This window comes from Procambarus clarkii, chromosome 7 (genome assembly GCF_040958095.1).
Source record: "Procambarus clarkii isolate CNS0578487 chromosome 7, FALCON_Pclarkii_2.0, whole genome shotgun sequence".
Lineage (NCBI taxonomy): Eukaryota > Metazoa > Arthropoda > Malacostraca > Decapoda > Cambaridae > Procambarus > Procambarus clarkii.
In genome coordinates, this window is record NC_091156.1 from 20,777,023 (window position 1) to 20,803,864 (window position 26,842).

Consider the following 26,842-nt stretch of genomic DNA (forward strand, 5'->3'; position numbering starts at 1 on the left):
TTTAGTTTTATTAACCTTATAAATACCCTAGTACCTTCATTACTGGTTATCTCATTGACAAGAGAAGCAATAATGTATTATCCACATTAGATTTTTAAATGTTTACTATTAACTATGATATAATAAATATTTTCAGTTGTCAATGAGGAAAACTTCCTTATTTTGTTTCTCACGTAGAAGAAATACTGTATGAGTACCACTTCACAATTTTCTTTGCTGCTCAAATAAAAATGGCCCATAGAACTTGTAAGCAGGAGATGGAAGAGCAGGGAAAACAAGTTTGCTCAGAAAACTTGAGCAAGGAACTGGAGATGAGGCAGAGAGGGGAAGTACAGAGCGGTGGCCCAACCACCATGGATTTGAACTTGGGTTCATGTCTGTAAGTCTGAGTGGAGCATTCTTGGCAGTACACACACGGCCCAGGCTCTCTGGTGAGTGGTGATAGTTGGTGGGGTCACTTCATTCTTTTATATTCTGGCTTCAGTCCTCTTTCTTTTGACTGCTTTCCTCAGGGTTGGGTCTTTGGTTATCTTGAACTTCTTGGTATTCTTGCATTTTTGTAGACATAGGTGGTGCTGTTGGTAGAGACTGTAGGTATGGTATCAAAGAGGAAGTTGTTAGGGGCTGTAGTTTAACCTTTGTTGAGGAGAGGGTGGTGTCCCTACTAAGACCTCTTCATCGGACAGTTCAGCCGAGTAGAAAGCAGAGGCGGTGTTCCTTGAAAGTTTAGTAGTGGGCTGTGGAGTGGGAGCTGTAGCTCCAGCAAGAGTAGAGGTTCAGTGGGCACACACTCAGTCCATGGAACGTTGGTAGTAGGTGATGCTGAAGGAGGCACAGCAGCAGGATGTGCAGCTGCAGGGACAGTGGGTGATATTGAAGCAGGTGTCATCGATGGTGAAGGCGTTGGCTCTGGGGCAGCAAGCACTGTCCCAGAACACTGATGATTAAGCCATTGGCAGTATACAGCAAGTTCAGTGTTGTAACAAATTACTTGTTTGACGCAGCAATACTTTCAGCGAGGACAGAAAAGAGCTGGTACAGTACCACCACTTGAAGTAGGTTGAGGCTGTACTGCCAATTGGGCAGTGGGCCCCCAATGAGAAGAGTGAAATATCTGGGAGCTGCAGCCATTGCCTGGTAGAGCAGGGAAAGCTTCCGATTGGTAGATGCTGAAGAGTTAGAGCTGGCACTGGTGAAAGCGGTGTTGCTGGTGGAAGAGGAAGGTTGCCCCGAGTCAGCCATTTTCTGTATTTCTTCCTGTATGCATGGGCAATGATGGAAAATAGCAATGTGGTCACCATTGCAGAGTAGTCAATATTGGAAATCAGCCTGGCAAATGTAGTGGTGGTCCTCTTGAGGTTATCTTGAGATGGTTTTAGGGCTTAGCGTCTCTGCGGCCCAGTCCTTGACCAGACCTTTTTGTTACACACCCCCAGGAAGCAGCCGGTAGCAGCTGTCTAACTCCCAAGTACCTATTTACTGCTAGGTAACAGGGGCATCAGGATGAATGAAACTCTGCCCATCTGTTTCTGCCTCCACCGGTGATCAAACCCAGAACCTCAAGACTATGAATCCGAAGCGCTGTCCATTCAGCCGTCAGGCCCCCTCAGTATCCTAGGCGGATATACTGCACTTGATGTGTTACGGGCATTTATTGTTGAAGTGCATGCACTTGAAGCACTGTTTTAGATCATAATAGCATTCCTTCTTTACCTGGGCTGGTGGAATCTTGACACCAAAGGAATTGAGCCCTTGAGGTACCCAGGTCCACTGCAACTACTGAGGTGAAGGTCAGTTTCATGGTTGAGTGGAGTCTGTCTTAACTGATGATCATGACGGTGGTTGGTATCATGTAGGGGTTTTCTGCTTCAATGCTAGTTACAATGTTGGTGATGGTGCAGAGTAAATCACGTCTGTTAAATATATGGTCGTCCAGGAAGGTAGCCCTCATTTTCTGAATGCATGATACCTGATGGCCAGGCCCATATGCCACACCCTTGATGGGTCACAGTGGCATTGGATGTTTTGTGGAGTGGCAGCAATGTCTAGCGGATTGGCAGAGCAGACACATCATGCTCCCGCTGATAGCTGAGTGCAGAATCCATTTTCTATCATATTTTCGTGATCCTACCTTGTGGTTACGTGACACCAATTCACTTGTTCTCGTAGCCTGTTTAATTGAACGAGCCCAGAAATCCAATGATTTCAGGGCTCAACGTTCCTGCAACCCGGTCCTCGACCAGGCCCACTGGTTGCTGGACTGGTCAACCAGGCTTTTGGAGGTGTTTATCAAGTTCTCTCTTGAACACTGTGAGGGGTTGGCCAGTTATACCCCTTATGTGTAATAAAAGCATGTTGAACAGTCTTGGGCCTCTAATGTTGATAGTTTTCTCTGTGTAGCTATTGTACCTCTGCTTTTCAATGGGGGTATTCTGGACATCCTGCCATGCCTTCTAGTCTCGTGTAGTGTTATTTCTGTGTGCAGGTTTAGGACCAGACCCTCTAATATTTTCCACGTGTAAATTATCTCTCTCTCCTGCCTGCACTCAAGAGAATGCAGACTTAGGCATTTTAGTCGATCCCAATAGTTTAGATGTATTACGGAATGCATTTGCAGTCCCCGTGGTGAAGTGGTAACACACTCGTCTGGCGTTTCGCGAGTGCTTTGGCCTGGGTTCGTATTCTGGTTAGGGAGGATTTACTGGGCACCAATCCTTAACTGTAGCCTCTGTTCACACAGCAATGAATGGGTATCTGGTTGTTAAATGATTTGGCAGGTTATATTCTGGGGAAATATTAGAATTAACCACTGGACTGCGCAAATACTCGTGGCGGAAAAAGCGCAGGCCGAGAAAACATGAATTTAAGATTTTGTACCATTCAAAATGCACACGCGTGGTAGGTTGGGTATGAAATGGACTCCTGGGACCTCCAGTGAGAGGCGGCCAGAATGCCCTAGGGATGCTGGCTGGCTCGGTTCAGTGAGCAACCATGCATGGTGCACACACTTCTGGCTCCCAATCCCGTTGGATGTAGTGTTGAAAGATCATTCTCTGTCGGTGAAATTCAGACCATATTGTTTAAAGAACATAAAGGTCATGATATTCATGAAGCTAGGCACAATATGGACCTAACACAAGTGTCGGATACAAGTGATACAGCACCGATGAGGACAATACAGCGCGTGTACCCAGTAGTAGTTGAGCATGACCCATGCCCACCCCATGTCATTATCAATTTTTATACAAGATACTATAGATGAATTGTTTTCTGGGTTCAGTAATGATGCTTCTAATACAAGTAGCTAGGTAAGCAGTGTTAGTGGCTTCCATGGTGGTGTTTATTGCCAGTAGTGGTGGTGGCAATACAAGCAGCACGGGTGGATTTGCGAGGGAGGATTGTGATAATTTTGTAACACAAACCACAATTTGGCGATTCTGATGTTGGTGTTACACCCACTTTCCCATATACAGGTGAAGATATGAATGATACTAGGTCAAATATGAGATACCTGGACAGACTTGTCATCGAGCTTTTCTTAGATATTTTCAAGAAAACCTGGATCTTTTCAATCCTACCTTACAAAGCGCTCTTTTCAAAAGTACCTTACACTTCACAAGTTTTGCTACATACCACCAACAGGTACTAACTGCCATGGGTGTATGTGAATGCGTTGTTTGCAAGCACACAATGAAAAAACAGGAAGCAAAAATCTGTTTGTACCTGGTACATTGAGTGCAAAGTTGTGCTGTGTATCATGGACTGCTGCTTTGATTATCACATCGCTTCCGATTATCACTCTGAGTCAAGGGTGCCGAGGCCGACTTGACTGTGGGAGTAGTTTACAGAATTACTAACACTGATGTTGCTGAATTCAACTCTAACCTTAGAAATCTAATACTAACAAACTTAACAAAAAACAACTAAAAATTTTAAGGGATTTTAATATTGAAATCTGTGAGCTTGATAACCCTCAAGTTGCTAGTTTCCTCAACTGTCTGAATTCCTGCTTACTCATACCCTTAATCACTAAACCTGTGGTTTAGTGGTTTAGTGATAAACCTGCGGATCAGCCTGGGCTGTGGTAGGTATGTGGCCCTGCGGGCTGCTCCAAGCAACAGCCTGGTGGACCAGACTCACAAGTCGAGCCTGGCCTCGGGCCGGGCTTAGGGAGTAGAAGAACTCCCAGAACTCCATTAACCAGGTATCAACCAGGTACTAGAATTACCAGTAAGTCTGCCTCTACTCTTGACCACATCTGGACTAACATAACCACTCCACTTCAGGGATAATCACTGATAGGACCACAGTCCATTACCCCACATTTCTTCTAACCAACATTTATAAACCACCTATAGATGCAATGAAGATAAGCTTTGGGCACAATTTAACTTTTATAAGCAAAGTTATTGATGAAGCTGCTATTATCAACTGGGAGACTGAATTAGGTAACATAGCGAACATCAACCTATCAGTGCAAACTATTTCTTCAGAAAACCTGAGCCTCTATCATACTCCACTGTCCAATGCTAATAAAACAAGTCACAACAAAAAGGTTAAACAATCCGTGGCTTACTAAGGGTATACTTAAATCTCTTAATAAAAACATGACCATGAGAAGAAGTATAGGTTTGGGGGGTTTCTCCAAAGAAATTTCAAGCAGATACTCATCAATGCTGTCCAACATAATTAGAGCCAAAATAATATACTATGAAAATAAATCTGCCCAAATTAAGGGCAACATTAGGAAATACTTCTATCCAATGATGATGATGTGCTTTCTGCCTGTGACACTGCCATTAAATTCAATAGTTTCTTCTCATCCACTGGTACATCCCTTGCAAATGATATCCCATTTTCCCTTACTAGTGTTAAGGACTACCTTACAGGAAACTGTCCAGTCTCTCTGTGCCTAACTCCTGCTAATTCCACTGATGTTACCAAGATAATCCTTTCTCTTAAAACAGGCAAGTGCCCTTGCTGAGATACCAACTGTAACTTACAAAAAACCCTTAGGGTGTACTCCCTTACTAAAGCCAAGGGTGTATGTGAGTGCGTTGCTTACAAGCACACAGAACGATGAAACAGGAAGCAAAAATTTGTTTGTACCTGCTGCATCGAGTGCGAAGTCCAGCTGTGAACCATAGACTGCTGCTTTGATTATCACATGCGTCCAAAGTACTGAGTGTATTCACCTAGAGTGTAGGCGAATACACCTTCTTTCACAGGGTGAAAGAAACTCTGCCCATTTGTTTCCAACATCGCCGGGCCAATCCCTGGGGCCATAGGATTACGAGTTCCCACGTGCTATCCACTCAGTCACCATCCCCCCTCCCTCCCTGGTGGCTTGCCATCCATGGGCATGTGCAGCCTCTGGTCGCAGGTTGCAGCGAGTTGTCTCGACTTCAAGTTAGGAGCGAGTGGCGGCCGCCTGCTGGGTATTGATTGTTGCCGCCGGAGGCGACTAGTTTATTGTGAACCCCATACTCATCTTGTGAGAAGTAGCGCAAAAAGCATTACAGAGGGCACACAAGGTCTTTATGTAATAATCTTCCGCCGAGGTCTGATAAACAAGTTCATCTATCCTTCACACCTTATAATACCTCCTAGGCTAAGTCCCTCTTTTATTCCTTTATCTTCGGTTAGGAAGATAAAGGAAAAACCAAAAGTTTTTTTGGGGGGTTATTCTTCCTCGGGGTTATTAAAGGAATAACCCCGAGGAAGCACCACAACCCAGGGGATCAGAAAAAGACATGGCCGCTGTGATTATGCAATCTGGGCAGAACCATATGCCCCAACTAGCAACAACCACACCCTACCCAGGGTCAAATGAAAATACCGAGATCTAAGCTGACACCAAGGGCGAGACAGAAAGCCAAGCAGCTGCTACCTCTACGCTAGAGGTAACAGCTATGGGAATGGGAACCCAAAGAACCTAGAGAAGAGAACTCTGAGCCCCAAGGGGTGTACTCACAGGATGCTTAGGGAAGGAAGCCCTAAGCGCCTGTAACCCTTGGTACTGAAGGGGGGTGGGGATGGGTCGGCACAAATGAGCAGCGTGCGGTGTGATGATGTGTTGCTTGTTAGCTTGATTTCCTTGGGGGAGATTCTAGCCTCTGTTCGCTCTTGGGTTGCAATTTTTCTACCAGGAGGGCTCTGTTTTGAAGCACCTCTCTTTCTGGGTGCTCAACACTAGTCGATGGCAGACATGTTTTCATATATGAGAGTTTCATACGCCATTGCTCCCTGCGTCTCTCTGAGGGGACCATGTTCTGGCTAGTGGTCCCTGGTAGTTATGACAACTCCATATGACTGAAGCCCCATATTAATATTAGCTAATATCAGTTCAATAGCTCCAGGGAGCTGACAGGGCTTCCCCACAGAAAATAAAGCTATAACCAAACTTAAATATTCCTAGGCCTAGTATAGCACATATATGTACAATGGGGCCTCGATTTACAATGGTAATCAGTTCCCAGAGATGTATCGTAAGTCAAAATATCATAAGTCGAAGTGATTTTTCCCGTAAGAAATAAAGGGAATTGGATTAATCCGTTCCACACACCCCAAAAATATTAACTTAAAAATACATTTTATATTGAATAAAAAAAATTTCTCTAACTACAATACAGTACATATGTTTATCTTACCTTTATGGAGGACTCTTGATGCATATGGAAGATGGTGAGGAAGGGGGAGGAGGAGAGGTGTTACTATTTGGAAGTGGAGTCCCCTTCCATTATAACATCAGGCAGTGATGACTTCTCTGGGGTACTCTCTCCCTACATTTTGCCTGCATACCACTAGGACCTGGTTGTGATTCACTGCTTGTTTCTCTCACTAAAAGCCTTTCCATAGATTTTTGTTTTTCCATGCGTTTTAATTTTTGTCTGTAGTGAGGCATCACTGTCATTAAAAAGGTTAAGGCAACGGCCTACTGCACCGTGATTTGGGCGAGTCATTTCAGCAAAAGTTTGCAATTCTTCCCATGCTGCTCACATTTTCTTAATTAATGAGGAAGGGACATTCTGTACTATCTCCTCCTCTCCCTGAAGAAATTTCCTCAGCTGTCTCTTGTTGCTGCTCCTTATGAAGTTCTTCGGTGGTCAGTTCTTCGCCGTGTTCCTCCACCAGCTCGCAACACACAATACTCTACAAAAACTAACAAAGTGATGAGAATGAGAAAGTGTGGTTGTTAAGATGAGATCTTTCAATTGAAGACAGAGAGCTGAAACTAAACCTCGTAGAGGCAAAACATCTAAATCAGAGCAGAAACGAAAAAGAAATCAATTCTTTTTTCTACAAAGTGATAGGGGTAGGCAGGCCAGTAAAATGGTACAAAAAGGCAAACTACCAAAATTGCTAGAGAGAGGGGTAGTGAAGAATAAGGAGAGGAGGAACATGTTCCTGAAAATAGTATGCACCAATGTAGATGGAGTGAGATTGAAGACACTGGAGTTAAATGATGTAATACAGCTGCAGACACCAAAGATTGTTGCACTCATGGAGACAAAACTTGAAGATGTTATTTTAAATGAGATCATATTCCCAAGGGGCTACTCAATTTGGAGACGGGACAGAAAAATTATGAAAGGCAGTGGTGTTGCTGTGCTGGTGAAAGAACACCCAAAGGTGAACGAAATAATGATTGCCAATCCACGAGAAGTTGACATAATAGCACTGGAGATCTGCCATGAGGATGATAAACTAATGACCATAAATGCATATAGTCCACCGCCAAGCAAAACATGGACAAAGGAGGAGCTAGATAGTAAACAAGAGGGTCTTGTAACAATAATGAGAGAGATTATAGCAAGAGCAGATAAAGATAGATCAAGACTGTTGATAGTCGGCAACTTCAACTTGAAGTCCATAGACTGGGAAGCATATGAAGCTAGAACAGAGGATTTTTGGACCTGTATATTTGTAGACCTCATCCTGGAAACATTCTTGTATCAATATGTTAAACAAGCTACGAGGATGAGGAAAGGGGACATTCCCTCCATGCTAGATTTGACATTTACCAGGAAGGAGGAAGAGATATTTGACATTCAGTACCTTCCTCCCTTGGGTAAAAGTGACCATGTCTTTTTGGGAATAAAGTATGCAATGCGTTATAATCTGGAAAAAAATAAGGAGGTTGAAGCAGTTGAAAAACCTGACTTCAGGAGAGGACATTATAGTGACCTTAGAATTTTTTTAGCGAGTATAATTGGACAGACTTGTTGCTAGGCAAGGAAGTAAATGAGATGTATGTCAAGTTTTGTGAAATATATGATAAAGGCACAAACAATTTTTATACCAAAGCCAAAATGCAGAACTAGGAAACAGGATTAGTTCAACAGAAATTGCGAGAGGACCAGAGATCACAAGACATAATGGAATCAATATAGGAAAAGGTCAAACCCACAAACATACCAGCGATACAAAGATGTGAGAAACAACTACACAGCAGTGAGGAGAGAGGCAGAAAGAAATGTTGAAAAAGGGATTGCAGACAAATGTAAAACAGAACCAGGTCTATTCTATAAATTCATAAACAACAAATTGCAGGTAAAGGATAATATTCAGACGTTGAAAATGGGAAATAGATTCACGGAAAAGGAAATGTGCGAAACATTTAAACCTTAAAAATTAAACATTAAAATTAAACGAAAAGTTCCAAAGTGTGTTTGTACAAAATGAAATCTTCAGGGAACCAGACACAATAAGAATTCCAGAGAACAACATAGAGCACACAGAGGTGTCTAAGAGACAAGTGGAAAAAATGTTCAAGGAGCTAAGTAAGAACAAAGCAGTTGCTCCAGATGAAGTTTCACCATGGGTTCTGAGAGAATGTGCACCTGAGCTTAGCATTCCACTTCAACTGATTTTTCAGGCATCCCTGTGTACAGGAGTTGTAGCTGATGTGAAGAAAAAGGCTAACATAGTTCCAATCTACAAAAGGGGCAACAGGGAAGACCTCCTCAATTATAGACCTGTATCATTGACAAGTGTAATAGTCAAAATATTGGAAAAATAATTAAAACTAAATGGGTAGAACACCTGGAGAAAAACTATATAATATCAGACAGACAGTATGATTTTCGATCTGGAAGATCCTGTGTAACGAACTTACTCAGTTTCTATGATCGAGCCACAGAGATTTTACAGGAAAGAGATGGTTGGGTTGACTGCACCTATCTGGACCTAAAAAAAGGCTTTTGACAGAGTTCCACATAAGAGGTTGTTCTGGAATCTGGAACATATTGGAGGGGTGACAGGTAAGCTTCTACAATGGATGAAAAATTTCCTAACTGACAGAAAAATGAGGGCCGTAATCAGAGGCAATGTATCTGGAGAAATGTCATGAGTGGAGTACCACAGGGTTCAGTTCTTGCACCGGTAATGTTCATTGTCTACATAAACGATCTACCAGTTGGAATACAAAATTATATGAACATGTTTGCTGATGATGCTAAGATAATAGGGAAGATAAGAAACCTAGATGATTGTTATGCCCTTCAAGAAGACCTGGACAAAATAAGTACAGTATATGGAGCAACACTTGGCAAATGGAACTTAATGTGAATAAATGCCATGTTATGGAATGTGGAATTGGAGAACATAGACCCCACACAATCTATAAATTATGCAAGAAATCTTCAAAGAATTCTGACAAAGATAAGGGATCTAGGGGTGGTTCTAGATAGAAAACTGTCACCTGAGGACCACATTAAGAACATTGTATGAGGAGCCTATGCTAAACTTTCTAACTTCAGAATTGCTTTTAAATTCATGGATGGAGAAATATTAAAGAAATTGTTCACGACTTGTTAGATCAAAGCTGGAATATGCAGTGGTTGTATGGTGCCCATATCTTAAAAGGCACATCAACAAACTGAAAAGGTGCAACGACATGCCACCAAGTGGCTCCCAGAACTGAAGGGCAAGAGCTACGAGGAGAGGTTAGAGGCATTAAATATGCAAAAACTAGAAGATAGAAGAAAAAGAGTCGATATGATCACTACATACAAAACAATAACAGGAATCGATAAAATTGATAGGGAAGAATTCCCGAGATCCGAATCTTCAAGAACAAGAGGTTATAGATTTAAACTAACGAAACAAAGCTGCCGTAGGAATATAAGAAAATTCACTGTTGCAAACAGTGGTAGATGGTTGAAACAAGTTAGGTAAGAAGGTGGTGGAGGCCAAAACTGTCAGTAGTTTCTAAGCAGAGTGCTGGGTTGACAGGACACCACGAGCGTAGCTCTCATCCTGTAACTATACTTAGGTAATTACTCAGAATACTATGAATGCCACTTCTTTTTCTAAATTTCTCAAACCATCCCCTGCTCGCCTTAAAACTCTTTCGCATTTGCATCACTCGTTCCAGGGATTTTCTTTAAAAGGTCTTCATGCAATTTCCTTGCTTTTTCACAAACGATGGCCTCTGAAATGCTATTACCAGCCAACTCCTTGTTGTGTATCCAAATTAATAATAACTGTTCAACATCCTCAAGTGTTTGTGTTCTATGTTCATGATTATTGATATGCCTTTTGCTACTGTAGCACTCATAATGTCCTTTTTCTTAGCAAGTATGGTGGATATTGTTGACTGAGATTTGTTGTACTGCCTAGCTAGTTCAACAACCCCACACACCATCTTCATATTTACAAATGATCTATGGTCTATGATCTATGGTCATCCTTACATGGGTTTTCACATGTTGAACCTTACCATTGACTTTCTTGGGACCCATGGCATGATATATAATAATCAGTTTAATGTTCAAAAATAAAAAAATCACCACAAAAATGGAATTTCTTATAGGCGTGATTGTCACCAAGTGGGCGGGATTGTCTAGTAAACTGAGGCAGGTCGGACCGTGTGATTGGGAACCACATGCTCGGTCGACCCAAATGTGTACCAACAGATATCACTAGTCGATGACACTATCGTAAGTCGAGTCGCATTTTTCTATCAAATTTACATCGTAACTCAAAATTATCATAAGTCGGGGCAATCGTAAGTCGAGGTGCCACTGCACTATATTAGGTCTCAGATAGTGTGCTTTAGGCCTAGGAAGGATAAGATAGGTTAAGTTTCCTTTGCAACATCAGTACAAAAACTTTTCAGCTTGTATAAATTTAATAGTACCCATTTCTACTTTCTAATTGCCTTTTACGTCAATATATATGTACATGGTCTTCACCGTTATTATAAATACTACCTAAACAGAAAGACGGACTGACTTTTAGCATGCTTGTTCCATTATATTTTAACACCATATGGGGTTTCATGAAGCGATCTCAAAACTATATTGATGACTTCTTTGCAAGTGTGTATTCAAGTTGCATGTTGACTCGCTAGAGATAAAAGTATAAGGTGCCCTTGGAGAAAAGATGGATGCTACACCAACACATCTGACTCAAACACAAACTTCACAACAACCTCTGCCTCAGTTGGCTCATTATAGTAAATGCTTTTGAATAAGAGAAAAACATTCATTATATAATTGCAAAGCAAACTTATTGAAATCACCAGAAGGAAGATTTTGCATTAATAAAAGACTTAAATGCAAATATGAGTACTGTATACTGTACACTATATACAGTATGTTAAATGAGAATACTATATACAGTAATTTGTATGCAGACTGAGTGCAGTATGTATATTGAATAAACAGAGTGCAGAATCTTTCACTACAGTATGTGGCCACCCCCCCCCCCCTTAATAATGAGCCATCACAAGGAATAAAGCAGCAAGGATATGGATACATAGATATATATACACATCAACTAATATATACTTTATACAGGAGAAATTCTTACATAAATGCAAAATTCATAATTGTCTGTAACAAAAAGTCCTGAGAAAGGAGGCCAGGCTCATTGCACAATTAATTTAGCAGCCAAGAAAAAAACTTCAAAATACATTACAGTACAATTTAAGAGAGTGAGCGTATTTGAGATTCAATACAGTTTTTGGTACACTTGGAATGTTGGAAACTTACTGATACGACAACAGTTTCTCACCATATATGTCCATGGCAATATGTTGCATCACAACTACTCTGTGCTGGCATCCCTAGGCTGTGTAGTCACATATTTTAGGGAATTTTTACAATTGTAGCAAAGTTTAACTTCGCTTGCTGGAGGCACTGTGATGGGGGACGGAGTTAGAGGAAAGTCTTAAATACTCAAGTAAATGGAATAACTGAATTAGGGATGATTTTAATTTATATTTTCAAGCTAAATATTTATAATAAAACTTTACTGTTTTTGTATTTGTCCTTGTCTTTAGGACATAACAAATGTGAGTTAGAAAAAAATTTAAATTTGACATACATTACACAATCTTTATGTCTGTCAAGATTGTAAACTATAAATGGCATAACTTGAGATTTCTTATACTGTATGTTAGAGCATATAGCAATGAAATACTAAGAATCAGATTTATTCATAAGTGAAAGTAAATTGACAACTGTAACTACATTTAAAAGGTGTGCAAAATAGGACTTAATATTATTCAATAAGCATTGGTGAGGCTGTTAAGTTTTTTTTAAATTATACAGATAATCAAAATTGGCAGATAAGGGTGATAATGGTAAATTAGCATTAGCTAAAGAATAACAAATAAATCAGAGAGATATTATAATAAAATGGCATTAAACATATGAAACTAAACCAATACTGTATCTGAAGATTATCATAACCAATGCAACAGAGAAACAATGAGGTGTACTGGACACTTTTATCTTGAAGAATGGAGAACAATCACACAACACCATAGATACACTCGCCTACACAGGCAGACACAGGCCGTCATCTGTGAAGGATGTCTTCAGTTTACTGACTGGCTCCTAAACCAACATAAAAACTAATAGGGATACAAATATTTCTGGATATAGAACTTCTGAAGCTCCCACAGAGAAGATTGTACAATTAAGACATTTCTGAATGAAAAGGAGTCTTAAGAGTGTACTCTGGAGTAATAACAAAATGTGCACTGCACGCATATTATTGATAAATCAAACAAAAGTATTTTTGTCACAGGATTCCTTGTAAGGAAATAAATAAGTATAAAGATTTAAGATCATTAAAACTTGTTAGGCAGCCTGTATCAATATTTATAACGAATATAAATAAAACATTACCATAGAAGGGTTGTGATTTGTGAATTATATTTCTTATCATTAAACAATATAACTTTCCAAACAGCACTTTTACAAGTATATTTGAATAGTATTCAATTTTTTTAAGCAAAAATATATAAACTGACATTTATGAACTCAAAAGAAAATTACCAATTAAGAAGTACAGATACTACACATGAAAATGAACAAGGCATGAGGAATACTAGTTGTGGCGTACCTACTGCATGGTTGAGAAATGTCCGAGCCTGTAGCATGATCAGTCAGCAGGATGGCCAACAGCCCAACAGGTAGTAAATTAATTGGCGGTAAGGAATTAAGGATAACCATTCAGTACACTCAGTATTTACATATCATTCTTTAAATTTCTAATTTGATCATTTTTTGTATCAGTACACTCAGTATTTACATGTCATTCTTTAAATTCCTACTTTGATCATTTTTTTGTATTTTTATGGAATATGTACATAAATGGTCTGTTCTACAAGAACACCTTAAACTTAGGAAGTATTCAGGTCTATAAGCAATGGTTATATTTAAGTAATGTAACTAAAAATAGAACTTATTTATTGCAATGTATGTTACCCATATCTTTACTTTCATCATCTCTTTTAAAAAAGCCAAGCCTTATATTTGGTGCTGCTAATGTTTGCTAAAAGTGTGTAAACAGCACCTAAATATTTAAAGCTTCAACAAAAACATTAAATTGAAATTACACAGATAACTATTGAGGTTTCTTTCCAGCTTCCTCAATTAAAGTAGCAATCTTCTGTCTAGTGCGCTTGCTGATGTGTGTCATTGTAGCCACAAGGGCAGTCAGTTGGCGAGGAGAATAGTCGCCACGGTTCTGTTGCACCCACTCTTCAACAGCTCCTTCGGGAAGATAATAGGCTTTGATGTATGTCTCAACAAGATGTCGGTCAGGCAGTGGTCGGACTGCAGTCAGGCACTCTAGTTTCATGAGAAATTGCTGTGGATAAGGAAAATATATATATATGTTTTGTATAGGGTACCACCTCTGGTGCACATGTAGTGACCCATAGCCTCGGAGAAGAAAATGAAGAGTACTCAGAGAAGACCTTGTGGATCCTCACTGAACACTTTGATATTTTCTTCTCCTACCACCCCTTTTGTATTAATAATTAGTTTGTCTTGAAACTTAATTTCAAATTAAATTAAATTTCAAAGAAGAAGAAGAAGAAGAATGGATTGAGAGTCTGGGAAACTTCCTTAAGAGTCTGGGAAATTTTAATAAATTAATTAGGAGAGAGACTGCCATTTAAATGGCAACAGTGTAATTATCGATACAGTGGTAATGATTATTATTATATAATGAGTTTAAAAAACTGATTTTGTTCTTTAAAACTGGAACAAGTCCTTGCATATATATATTTCATAGAATGAATTTGAGACACTGGCCTAGAAGAAAAATTTATTTTCTGTAACACATTCAATTTCTAACCCTTGTGTGTGTCAAACAGGGATGATCGAAGCATGGCTGACCACAATGCACGAGTCAAACAAATATGATTTAGAGTACCATTTAAGATTCCTGTACATAAACAGGGCTCATGGTTGCTTCCTCAGGTCTCGAGTAAACAGACGCCATTTTGGAAAAAAATTAAAAAAATCATGGGCCTGTGAGGGCCTCATTATTGGGAAGGCAACCATAAGACTGCACCACTGTAAAGCTTGTGGCCACAGCATCACTTAATATGGAGAAAATAAATATTTGACATTATTTTGCATTGATGGTGTCATAAAAGATCCTAACTGAGACAAAGACTATGACCAAGGTTCAGATATCAGATACCACAATGCTGGTTACAATGTTTACAGCAGGAGGCAGACATTCACAACACACACACCTGGTTTTGTTCCTGCAAACATCATGAAATGTGATTTCATGTTCCTTTAAAAAACATACGTGTGGAAAATTATTCATATTCATGATTTAGTGATAGGAATCTGATGATAATAGCAGTGTTGAGGCTAAACTAGCAATGTATAGTATATTGAGGCATTTTGCTGCATCAGGTGCTGTCAGGTGCTGTCATGTTTCTTATGTGGTGTATAAAAAATATAGATATATATGACATGTGTATATAGTGCAATAACAGCAAAAATCCAGCATAGAATATAATAAAACACCATTTTCTGGGTAGAGCTCCAGAGGCTTCCTGGAGGTAGTGGTCTGATATTAGCTAATATTAGTACAAAGTTTCAGTCATATGGAGTTGTCTTGCCTACTGAGGATCACTAGCCACAACATGTCCTCTCAGAGAGGTGCAGGGAGCAATGGCCTACGAAACTCTTATGTGTGAAAGTATTTATATCAGCCATCAACCAGGGTTGAGCACCCAGAAAGGTAGGCACTTCAATATAGACCCCTCCTGGTAAAAAATTGCAACCCGAGACATGAAAAGAGGCTAGAAACTGCCCCAAAGAAAAACAAGCTAACAAGCAACATGTTACCACACTGTGCGCCGCTCGTTGGCGCCGACTCCTCCCCCCCACTGGAAGAGGGAGAGGGGGATCCCAGCCCACCGAACTGGGAGCAAGACTGTCAGTTTGTAAGCTGAAAAATGGAAACAAAACCTGCCGTCTGGAGTGAGGAAGGGTACTGGGATGAAGAAGAGTGCCAGGAAGCCTCAGGGGCTCTACTTAGAAAATGCATTTCATTATATTCAACGCTGGTTTTCTATGGGGGAGCCCCATCGGCTCCCTGGAGCTAACTACCCAAAGTGCAGGAAAATGAGGACTTACTCGGGAGGTGGCTGCACAGCACCACTCATAACTAAGACAAGACAACTGGCTGCAACCACCGACCCAAAGCAACACAAGACTGCTGAGGGCCCAGCACACGGACAAGACATTAGGCAGCCAGGACCCTGTTCAAACTCCAAAACCCCCGTGCCCAAATGTCCGCCCAAGACATATTGCCAAACACAGCAGCCAAAGCTGCTTACTTACGAACATCAGGGGCACAAGGGTAGATCACAGGCTGGCTAGTCTTGATAACCCTGCAGACAACCTGAGAGATCTGAGCCCTAGAACAGAGAACAAGAGAAACCGGGTCAACCCAAAGCGCGTCCTAGGACACAGAAACCAAGGCGCTCAGGTAACGGTGGAAAGCTGCCTGCAGAAAATGCACTACCATAGTGCACTACCGTTGCTGCAGACAGCAACGGTCAAAAAGAGGACAAAAATCTAAGAGTCAGGGCCCCAAGCAGATTCCAAAGAGTTGATTAGCACCACCTGCTGGCATGGAAGGCGTGAAGCAAAGAACATATACACCGCTTTCCTCAGAATTGGTGCAAAAACTTCAACAAGGCAGCCAACGCATGAGCCGCCGAGGCAAGCGCACCAAACGCAGGCCCGGAACCTAGCTCCTCCACATCCTCCTTGAGCCAGTCCGAAGACAGCTCCAGCAGGAAAAAGAAGCACAAGACTAAAGCCAAATGCCTACGGGCGTGCAAATCCTCAGCCACCAGGGGATGCCAAAAGGCAGGGAACCTGCACATAAAGCTGCACCTGACCGATATCATGAGGAAGCACAGGCGCGAATAAGCATGCATCGAGGTGCTCAAACTCACCCCCGCCCCCAGGTAAACCTGAATGACTGTAGTAAAGTGGGGCCCTCGACTTACGAATTTAAATCCGTTCCCAGAGATGGGTTGTAAGTCAAAAATTCGTAAGTCGAAACGAATTTTCCCACAAGAAATAATGTAAATTGAATTAATCTGCTCCACACCCCTAAAAATATTAATTTAAAAATACATTTTATACCAAATAACACTCATTTTGTACTAGCTACATTACAGTACTGTATGTATATTTTACCTTGAAAGAGGACTCATTGTTGGCATATGGAAGATGGTGAAGAGGAGGGGAGGAGAAGAGGTGTTGTTTGGGAGGAGGAGTCCGCTTCCATTATAACATCAGGCAGTGATGACTTTTCTGGGGTACTCTCTCTCCTACATTTTGCCTGTATACCACTAAGACCTGCTTGTGGCTCGCTGCTTGTTTTCTCACTAAAAACCTATCTTGCGACACTTGTTCTTCCCTACGTTATAACACTTATCTGAATTGAGACATCACATTGTCATTAAAAAGTTTAACACAACAGGCTGCTACAGCTTGATTTGGGTGACATTTTTCAGCAAAACTTTGCAGTTCTTCCCATACTGCACACATTTTCTTAATAAATGAGGAAGGAACATCCTCTTCATCAACAACCCTCATACCATTTTCATGTTTACGAATTATCTCTGGTTTTTCCTCTATGGTCATCCTCACATGTGTTTTCTTAGGGTGCACCTTACCACTGACTTTCTTGGGATCCATGGCATGATATATAATAATTACTTTTATGTTAAAAAAACAAAAATAATTAAATTACAAAAATAATGAAATAACATTCTAAGAGCTGAACCCTCGGGATGTGTACACTCACGGGGACCTAGCAGGGGAAACCACTGGAAGAAGGAAGAGAACTCGACACAAAGGGGAAAAGAACCAAAGGCAGAGCCCCCACCAGGTAGACAAACAAAAAGAAAAAGAAAACCCTGCAAGAGTACAGCGTACCCAGGCGGAACAGAGCCGGCCGCTATGATTGGTGAAAACTAGCTGCGCAGTACCCTGCACCCCGCCAGTGCAAACTGCCTCTTACCCTAAGGTGATCAAGGGAGACAGGAACCCCCTATCACACAAAGGGCGGCCGAAAACCGAGCAGCAAACGGCCTAGCAGAAGCAGGACCCAAGGAACTTGTGGAAGGTAACCCTAGGCGCATGCAGCCCGAGTACTGGAGACTCACTCCCGGCTCACGCACCACCTAGAAGACTCGCACTCTAGGCACAGTACTGAAACAATCACTGGAGCCGGAGCACACAACCGGTGCCACTAGCATCAGCCGAAGAACTGGGGTGTGGATCGCCGGGGCGGTAGGTCTGGGGCTCCCCCTTCTCCCCCTCCCGGGGAGGGGGGGCTGCACAGACAGCGGCGCAACGACGAATGACGTCATACTAGTTTGCTCGTTTTTGTTTGGGGAGTTCTATCTACTCGTTCGGCTTTTGGTTGCAATTTTCACCAGAATAGGGGTGTGTTTTGGGACGCATACCTTTCTGGGTGCCTAACCCGGTCGATGGCAGACATAGAATGCTTCCAACCACACGGGGGTTTCTATAGGCCATTGCTCCCCTTGCCTCTCTGAGGGGGCCAGGTTCTGGCTTGTGGTCCCTGGTAGGCCCATAAGAACTCCGTACACATGACTGATGCAAAAGTCTGACATTAGCATATCAGCCTGGTAAGCTCCGGGAAGCCGTAGGGGCTCTCCCCAGAAAGGAGTTTCATTACATTAAACGCTGGTTTTCTGAGGGAAGCTACGACTCCCTGGAGCTACTTCACCAAAGACAATATAAAGAAGAGGACTTATCCGGGAGGCGGTCGGTGCTCTACACCCCAACTCGAAGTCAAGACAGGCTGCAGACACCGACCCAAAGAGACAAAGACCCGACTAGGCCCAGGAATGCTAACGAGGTAGGATGCAGCCAGGACCCTGTTCGACTGCCAAAAACCCCGCGCCAGAATGTCAGCTCAGGACATGTTACCAAAGATGGCAGCAAGAGCAGCAAACTTACGAACGTCATGGGCACGGGTATAAACCGCAGTCTGGCTAGACTAATAACCCTGCAGATGACCTGAGAGACCTGTACCCGTGAACAGGGAAGAAGGGAAACCGGATCAACCCAAAGCGTGTCTCTGGCCACAGAAGCCGTGGAGTGCAAATAACGGTGGAGGGCCACAACCGGACAACACATGATGCACCCTCCGCCTGATCAACCAAGCACCAAGGACCCCTCCGGAAATCGAGCACTCTATCCAAAGACCAAGGCGGTTCAGGCGACGCACGAGCTGGCTGGAGGTGAAACAACGCACGAGACAGCTTGCGAAATAGCGCAGAAGTAACATCTATACTGAAGGCAAGCTGAAGCGGCTCTGCCAGTGTTGCATGATACGAGGCGACAGTATTCGGCATATGATGACAGTTCTGGAGTAACCAAGAGAGAAAGGACAATACCACTCGAACCGAAAGCGAAGTACAATGACGAAGAGTCAAAAAGAACCGTAAGGACCGTCAGGAAACTTCATACAGCCGCCAAGACGAAGCCTGCAGATGGAAACACCATCAATGAGGCCACCGGATCACCATACAGATGGTGATAAACCATCAAAAACATCAAACGCGAAGACTCGAGGAGAAGAGCGAACCAGTTTCGCAACGGACCGGGCTGATCCGTTGCGGAGGGCTCTTTCGGGACTGATCCGAAAGAAGTGCGAAGCCGTAGAAAAACCTCCAGGTTCGGACACTAGGGCAAGCAGCACCTAAAACCACGGATGGGCCGGCCACCACTTGGCCAAAAGGACTACTCGCCCCTGGTAAGTCTCCAAGCAAGCCAGGACCTGGAGCAACAGCTGGACCGGGGAAAAGAGGTACAGGAACTCCCACCTTGACCAGTCCTGTCGACGATCGATCCCAACGGCCTCGAGGTCAGGGGAAGGGCGCCACATATACCGGAAGATGCCTCAACCAAGCCGATGCAAAGAGGTCCACCTCTGGACACCCGAACGTCTGGCAGAGCCAACTGAATGAGTAGGCATCAACCTTCCATTCCGTGGAGAGGGGAACGAACCGAGACAGGCCGTCCATCAGGACATTGGATACCCCCCCGGACATGAACCGCCAGGAGAGCTAAACCCCGAGAACTCAGCAGATGAGTCCCCTGAAGCGACCAGCCCCAAAGAGCCATGGACCGCATTGAACCCCCTTGTTTCAGGCAATGAACCACCGGGTAAAAGTCCGAATGAAGTCGGATTGCCAATCCGAGAGCGACCCGAATCCTTCAAAGTGCAAACCTTATCCCATCAGCCCAGGAACTGCAGAGTGAATTGCCGGCATGGGGGTCTGGGGCTCCCCCTTCCCCCCTCCCAGGGAGGGGGGGAGCTGCACAGACATGCGGCATGGCTCGTGTGATGTTATTCTTGTTTGCTCGTTTTCAGTTGGGGAGTTCTGTCCACTTGTCTATTTTCGTTTTTTTTTTAACCAGAATAGGGGTTTGTTTTGTGGTGCCTATTTTTCTGGGTCCCTGTCTCGGTCGATGGCAAATATAGAATGCTCCAAAATCCCATGTGCATTCTATGGGCCATTGTTCCTCGTGCCTCTCTGAGGGGGCCAGGTTCTGGCTCGTGGTCCCCGGTAGGCGTAAAACTCCACCCACATCAACTGACGCCAAAAGTTAGGACTATCCTTATCAGCCTGGATAACTCTGAGAAGCCTGTAGGAGCTCCCCCAGAAATTCTCTGTAAAATGATAAATTTCCTTTCCCTGAGCATGTACATGTAAAAAAATATCAAATTCTACTTACTTTGGCTGTGGGGACATGGACAAAGTGGTGCGTGACATCATCACGGGCTGTTCGCCCGTGTGTGAAGCTCCCAGAAGCAGTCGTGTGGGCCATTCAAGATTCGCAAGTTGCCACCAATATATTTACAGTTATTTTTTATATGTATTTTCAATGCTTTGTAATTAGTTTATTATCGTATATGATGCACATTTGTGTCCTTTACAATATGTATACAGTAGAACATTCATAATGTTCCAAAAAAGTGTGATACATGGTCACTAATGTGTCCACAACAAATGTTCACTGGTACAATATTACCTATTCAATATTCAATATTTTTACAATATGTACACTTTTACACAATATTTATAGTCACACACACTATATTACACACTCACTACTTCAGAAGTGAGTGAAAGTCAAAGAAGCAGTCCATGGTACACAGGGCAACGTCGCACTCAATGCACCAGGTACAAACAGATTTTTGCTTCCAGTTTCTTCGTTTGTATGCATGCAAATAATGCACTCAAATACACCCTTGGCTTTAGTACCTGTAGGTGGTATGTAACCAAGCATGTGAAGTGTAAGGTGGTCTTGAAAAGATCACATTGTAAGGTAGGATTGAAAAGATTCAGATATTCTGGAAGACATTCAGCTATTCTTGAAAAGATCACTTTGTAAGGTAGAATTGAAAAAATCCAGGTTTTCTTGGAAAGATCTAGGAAAAGCTCAATGACAAAATTCTTTCCTTGTATCTCATATTTGTCCTAGTATCCTTCATATCTTCATCTATATATGGAAAAATGAGTGAAACACCAACATCAGAATCATAATTGTGATTTGCGTTACAAAATTATCACAGTTGTCTCTCACGAATTCACCCGTGCTCCTTGTATTGCCGCCACCGCCACCACTGGCAATAAACACCACCATGGAAGTGGGTAACACTGTTCATCTATGCTGCTTGTATCAGAAGCATCATCATTGAACCCAGAAAACAATTCATCTATAGTATCTCTATAAAAATTGGATATGACATAGGTGGTCATGGGTGGCGCACAGCCACTACTGGATACACTCGCTGTATCATCCTCATCGGTGCTTTATCACTTGTATCCAACCCTTGTGTTAGGTCCTTATTGTGCCTAGCTTCATCAGCATCATGACCCTTATGTTCTACAAACAATAAGGTCAGAATTTCACCGACAGAGAGCGATCTTTCAACACCAAGTCGGACGGGGAATTGTGAACCAGAGGAGCATGCACCACCCATAGTTGCTCACTGGGAACTGAGACAGCCAGCAGCCCTAGGGCATTCTGGGAATTTTTTTCAAGATGGCTGCCTCTCACTGGCTGTCCCTGGAGTCCATTTTGTACCTAACCTACCACGCATGCATTTTGAATGGTACGAAATCTTAAATTGGTGTTTTCTCGGCCTGCACAGTTTCTGGCAAACGAGTTTTCTCGGCCAGCGCAGTCCAGTGGTTAACAATTGACCACTGTGCTGCGCCAGCCGAGAAAACTTGTTTGCCTGAAAATGCGCATGCTGACATATGATGATGTTAGTACAGCGTAACATAAGAATCGAAAAATCTCATGCATACGAGGGGGGCACACATTTGCTTCCTCAGACCTCCAGTAACCATCCCTAATCTTAAAATCATCCTGAGTCTCTCACTTTCCTTTCATGGGCTTAGTAAAGTGTTCTAGGTTGCTTAGATCTATGAACCGATCCTAAGCTTTAGGAACATGTAGGGCAGCCGTACTATTCAATTTTAATAATAAGAGAATAGACTGGGAGAAAATAAACAGGGAACTTACAAACATTCATTGGGAAAATGTTCTAAGAAATAAATATCCTACACAACGAAAAGAAAAACTGACTTCCGAAGCATATTAAGTCTGTCTGAAACATGTTCCTTTGAGGAAAGCCAGAAAAAGGTTCAATGTAGAAAGACAACGCAGACGACATTACAAAAGGAGGAAGAAATTAACGGAAATGCTTAAGCAGACACGACTCTCCATACAGAGAAGAAATAATTTAAACAGGGAGATTGAAGAAATCGAACAGAGACTGAAGCATTCCTATCAGACTGAAGAAAGGCAACTAGAACAGAAAGCAATTCAAGAAATAAAGAAAAAAATAAAATATTTCTTCACATATGCTAAATCAAAAGCAAAAACCACTGCCAGTATTGGACCTATTCGTATTAGTGAAGGTTCATACACTGAGGATGACAAAGAAATTGGTGAAATCCAAAAAAAGCAGTATGAGGACATGTTTAGCACTCCGATACTCAGCATAAAAGTGGAAGATTCAGACAATTTCTTTATGAATGATACTCAAACACCTGTAAATATAACTGATATCAACACGAGCGTGGCAGATTTTCAAAGAGAAATTGACAATATGCCCATGCACTCAGTCCCGGGTCCAGGCTCATGGAATTCAATATTTATAAAGAAATGCAAAGTGCCAGTAGCACAGGCACTCAGTATAGTGTGGAGGAAAAGCTTGGACACAGGGGAGATACCAGATGCACTTAAAGCAGCAGACATAGCCCCTCTACACAAGGGAGGGAGCAAAGCATTGGCAAAGAATTAGAGACCAGTTGCACTAACGTCCCACATAATAAAAGTATTTGAGAGAGTGATCAGGATTCAGGTCACTAGATTCATGGAGACCAATGACCTCCACAATCCAGGCCAACATGGATTTAGAGCAGGAAGATCATGCCTCTCACAGCTACTTGACCATTATGACAAAATCACCGAGGCATTAGAGGAAAAACATAATGCAGATGTCGTGTACACAGATTTTGCAAAGGCATTCAACAAATGTGACCATGGAGTGATTGCACACAAAATGAGGTCAATGGGTATAGCTGGTAAAGTAGGACGCTGGATACTCAATTTCCTGTCGAACAGAACACAAAGAGTAACAGTCAATCAAGTAAAATCGAGTCCGAGCGCAGTTAAAAGCTCTGTACCTCAAGGTACAGTCCTTGCACCACTGCTGTTCCTTATTCTCATATCAGATATAGACAAAAACACAAGTCACAGCTTCATGTCATCCTTTGCAGATACAAAAATTAGAATGAAAATTACCTCTACTGAAGACATTGATAAACTACAAACTGATATTAATAAAGTTTTCGATTGGGCCGCAGAAAATAACATGATGTTTAACGGTGATAAATTCCAGGTACTCAGATACGGCAAAAATGAGGATCTTAAACATAATACAGGGTACAAAACACAATCGAATCTGCCCATAGTAGGAAAACAGCATGTCAAGGATTTGGAAATAATGATGTCCGACGACCTAACGTTTAGGAAGCATGACCAACCAAGTATTGCGTCAGCCAGAAAAATGATAGGATGGATTACGAGAACCTTCAAGTCCAGAGATCCCATCGCAATGGTTGTACTCTTCAAATCACATTGTGTTGTCCCGTCTTGAGTAATGCTCAGTACTCACTTCCCCCTTCAGAGCAGGAGAGATTGCTGAAATTGAGGGAATACAGAGAACATATACGGCACGCATAGACGAGATAAAGCACCTAAATTATTGGGATCGACTCAAAGCTCTCCAAATGTACTCACTAGAAAGGCAACGAGAGAGATGGAAAATACTGGAGGGACAGGTCCCAAATCTGCAGAGTAAAATAACAACGTACTGGAGTGAACGACATGGAAGAAAATGCAGAATAGAATCAGTGAAGAGCAGAGGTGCCATGGGCACAATCAGAGAACACTGTATGAACTTCAGAGGCCCACAGTTGTTCAACATCCTACCAGCGAGCATCAGAAATATTACAGGAACAACCGTGGACATCTTCAAGAGGAAACTAGATTGTTTCCTTCAAGGAGTGCCGGACCAACCGGGTTGTGGTGGGTATGTGGGCCTGCGGGCCACTCCAAGCAACAGCCTGGTGGACCAAACTCTCACAAGTCTGGCCTCGGGCCGGGCTTGGGGAGTAGAAGAACTCCCAGAACCCCATCAACCAGTTATCAACCTAGGTATGTGCCACTGAAAGTTTAACAGCAGCAAGTGAGTGATTACAATTATATATTTCAGGCAAAATGTTTGCTATGTCCAATTATAAGATTTAGGCTTATATATAGGCCATATATATATTTATATATTAATATGAATAAATACATGGTGTGCCCACAAAGAAACTGTACTGTCACTGAGAAGAGAACCATAGGTGGAACACCATCAAAGTAGCCACCTGATCATCATACAAATGGCGATACACCCGCATCAGAAATTTCAGACACGTATTGTGGAGGAGTAAGTCGAACCAGCAAGGAACCTCACCGGCCTGACCTGCCAAAAGAGGTGGAGCGGTGGAAAAAGCCTGGGTTCAGACACCGAGCAAGCAGCACCTGATTGCTCAGGATGCACCGCTTTCTCAGGACGAACCCAGCAATTGTGAGAGCAGCGAAAAAGGCTGCCCTCAAAGATACCAGAACATCCTCCGAAGACAAACCCTGCCCAGCGGATAAACCAGAAGAGCAAAGTTCAGGCTGCCACACAGCTGCTCGAGCAACTGCCGAGTGAGACAGAAATGAAATGACTAGGAATGCAATAATTTTAAGAGACACGGTTTAAATGAATTCTTCTGTTAAAGATCAGAACAAAAAGTTTTCATGTGGCACTAATGGGAGAGGCACAGCCAATCCCATCGCTATTAAGAACAGACAATGAAACATAGCGGCCCTGTGGTAATAGTGGGAACCATGATAAATAATACATGAAGCCTTTGAGAAAGTTTCTGCTTTTAAAAAGGAATTTTTGTTTTCTAATATCAGTGTAATTTGCAGACATTCAAGATCTGTATGAGTGGCATTTGTCAAGAGTGGAAACAAAACCACTACACATACTGTACATAAACTTACTCTTGTACAATCTTTCAACCATCAAACTAGGAAGGAAGAACATTTAGAGTTGGTGCTATGCAAGGTCAACAAAGTAACAGGAAACTACAGAATATTTAGTCATACCTGATAGTCAAGTTGCATGAGTGATCGTCCTTCATTAGTACATCTCCGCGCTCCAGCAAAGCCCTCCAAGAGAGTGCGATTGGTGATGCGCACAATACACTCCCACAATGCTGTGTATGCCTCGCTGGGTATGGGAGACACACGGCTCATTTCCTCCAGACGCATGCTCAGCACCTGCAGAAGAATAGATCAAGCAACTCCTTTAACACAAGAATAATTTTAGTTTAAGGTAGATTATATATTGATACATATTACTATAAAACTGATGCATGGCAAATAAAGGTTGCAGCATTTATTTATTTACATTTTACTTATCTTAGAATTCCCCTGCTTGTAAGCAGGCAAACAGATTACCAGTAGCAGTGGTGAAACCTCAAGGGTAACGGAGGAGGCGAGCCACCACAACCTAGGCTAGCCTAATAAGCAGCTAAGCAGACCTCCTCCATACACAGAGGGAAAATTCCTAAAAATTTAAAAAAAAAAAAAAATGAGCCCAGAAACCATACCTCAAGCAAACTACCAGCCAGAGAGAAACGTTGGCTGTCGGACAGATATAAGCAGACTATGCCAGCTCCAGTGCGCCCCCTCACCCCCCTTCCCCTAGCCAATAACACTTCCCGACCCAGGGCAAGACAGAAAGACCCAAACTCCCGACTTACCCCAAGGGCAAAGAGAACATCAAGCGATGAAGCCCTCAAATGGAGAGTGTATCCCAAACATCTAGGAAAGGGAACCTTGATAAGCAAGGGTAGTACTTATGGAGCACCCAGGGAAGGGTACCCTAGGAACATGCAGCTCCAAGTACAAGAACACCTGGCCACCACACCACACACACACACAGCTGGTACAGCCACACAGGGCAAAATCCAGAACAGGAACTTTAAGCCAGAGGCGACTGAGTGACCGCTAGCACATCAGGACAAGAACTGAGGTGGTGGATGGCTGGCTCCCCCTGCTCCTTGTGGGGATGAGTGGGAGCACTAGATGCATGCAGGGTTGTTAGTTTCTATTATTTTATGTTACTTTCTTTTCTTTCAGCAGAAGTTTCTTTGCTCTTTCTGGCTGTAGGTTGTAATTTTACCCACTAGTTGTTTGTTTTGGTTTGCCTATCTTTTTGGGTGCCCTCCCCAGTCGATGGTGGAATATGACATACTTTAAATGTAAAGTGCTCATAGGCCATTGCTCCCTGTGCCTCTCTGAGGTGACCAGTTTTTGGCTCTCGTTCTCAGTAGGACTAGAACTCCTTGTGACTGATGACCCCCAAACTAATATAGTCTAGCATATAT

At 42.5% G+C, this 26,842-nt stretch overlaps 1 protein-coding gene across 1 annotated transcript in view; it reads right to left on the bottom strand.

Moving 5' to 3' along the window:
• Positions 1–11,770: 11,770 nt before the first annotated feature.
• Positions 11,771–26,842, bottom strand: part of Vps50 (vacuolar protein sorting 50) — a 69,094-nt gene continuing 54,022 nt past the window's right edge. Inside the window, 2 exon segments of the mRNA XM_069313923.1 lie at positions 11,771–14,109; positions 25,557–25,730. Of these exon segments, the coding sequence (XP_069170024.1) occupies positions 13,864–14,109; positions 25,557–25,730 (420 nt within the window). The 3' untranslated portion in view covers positions 11,771–13,863.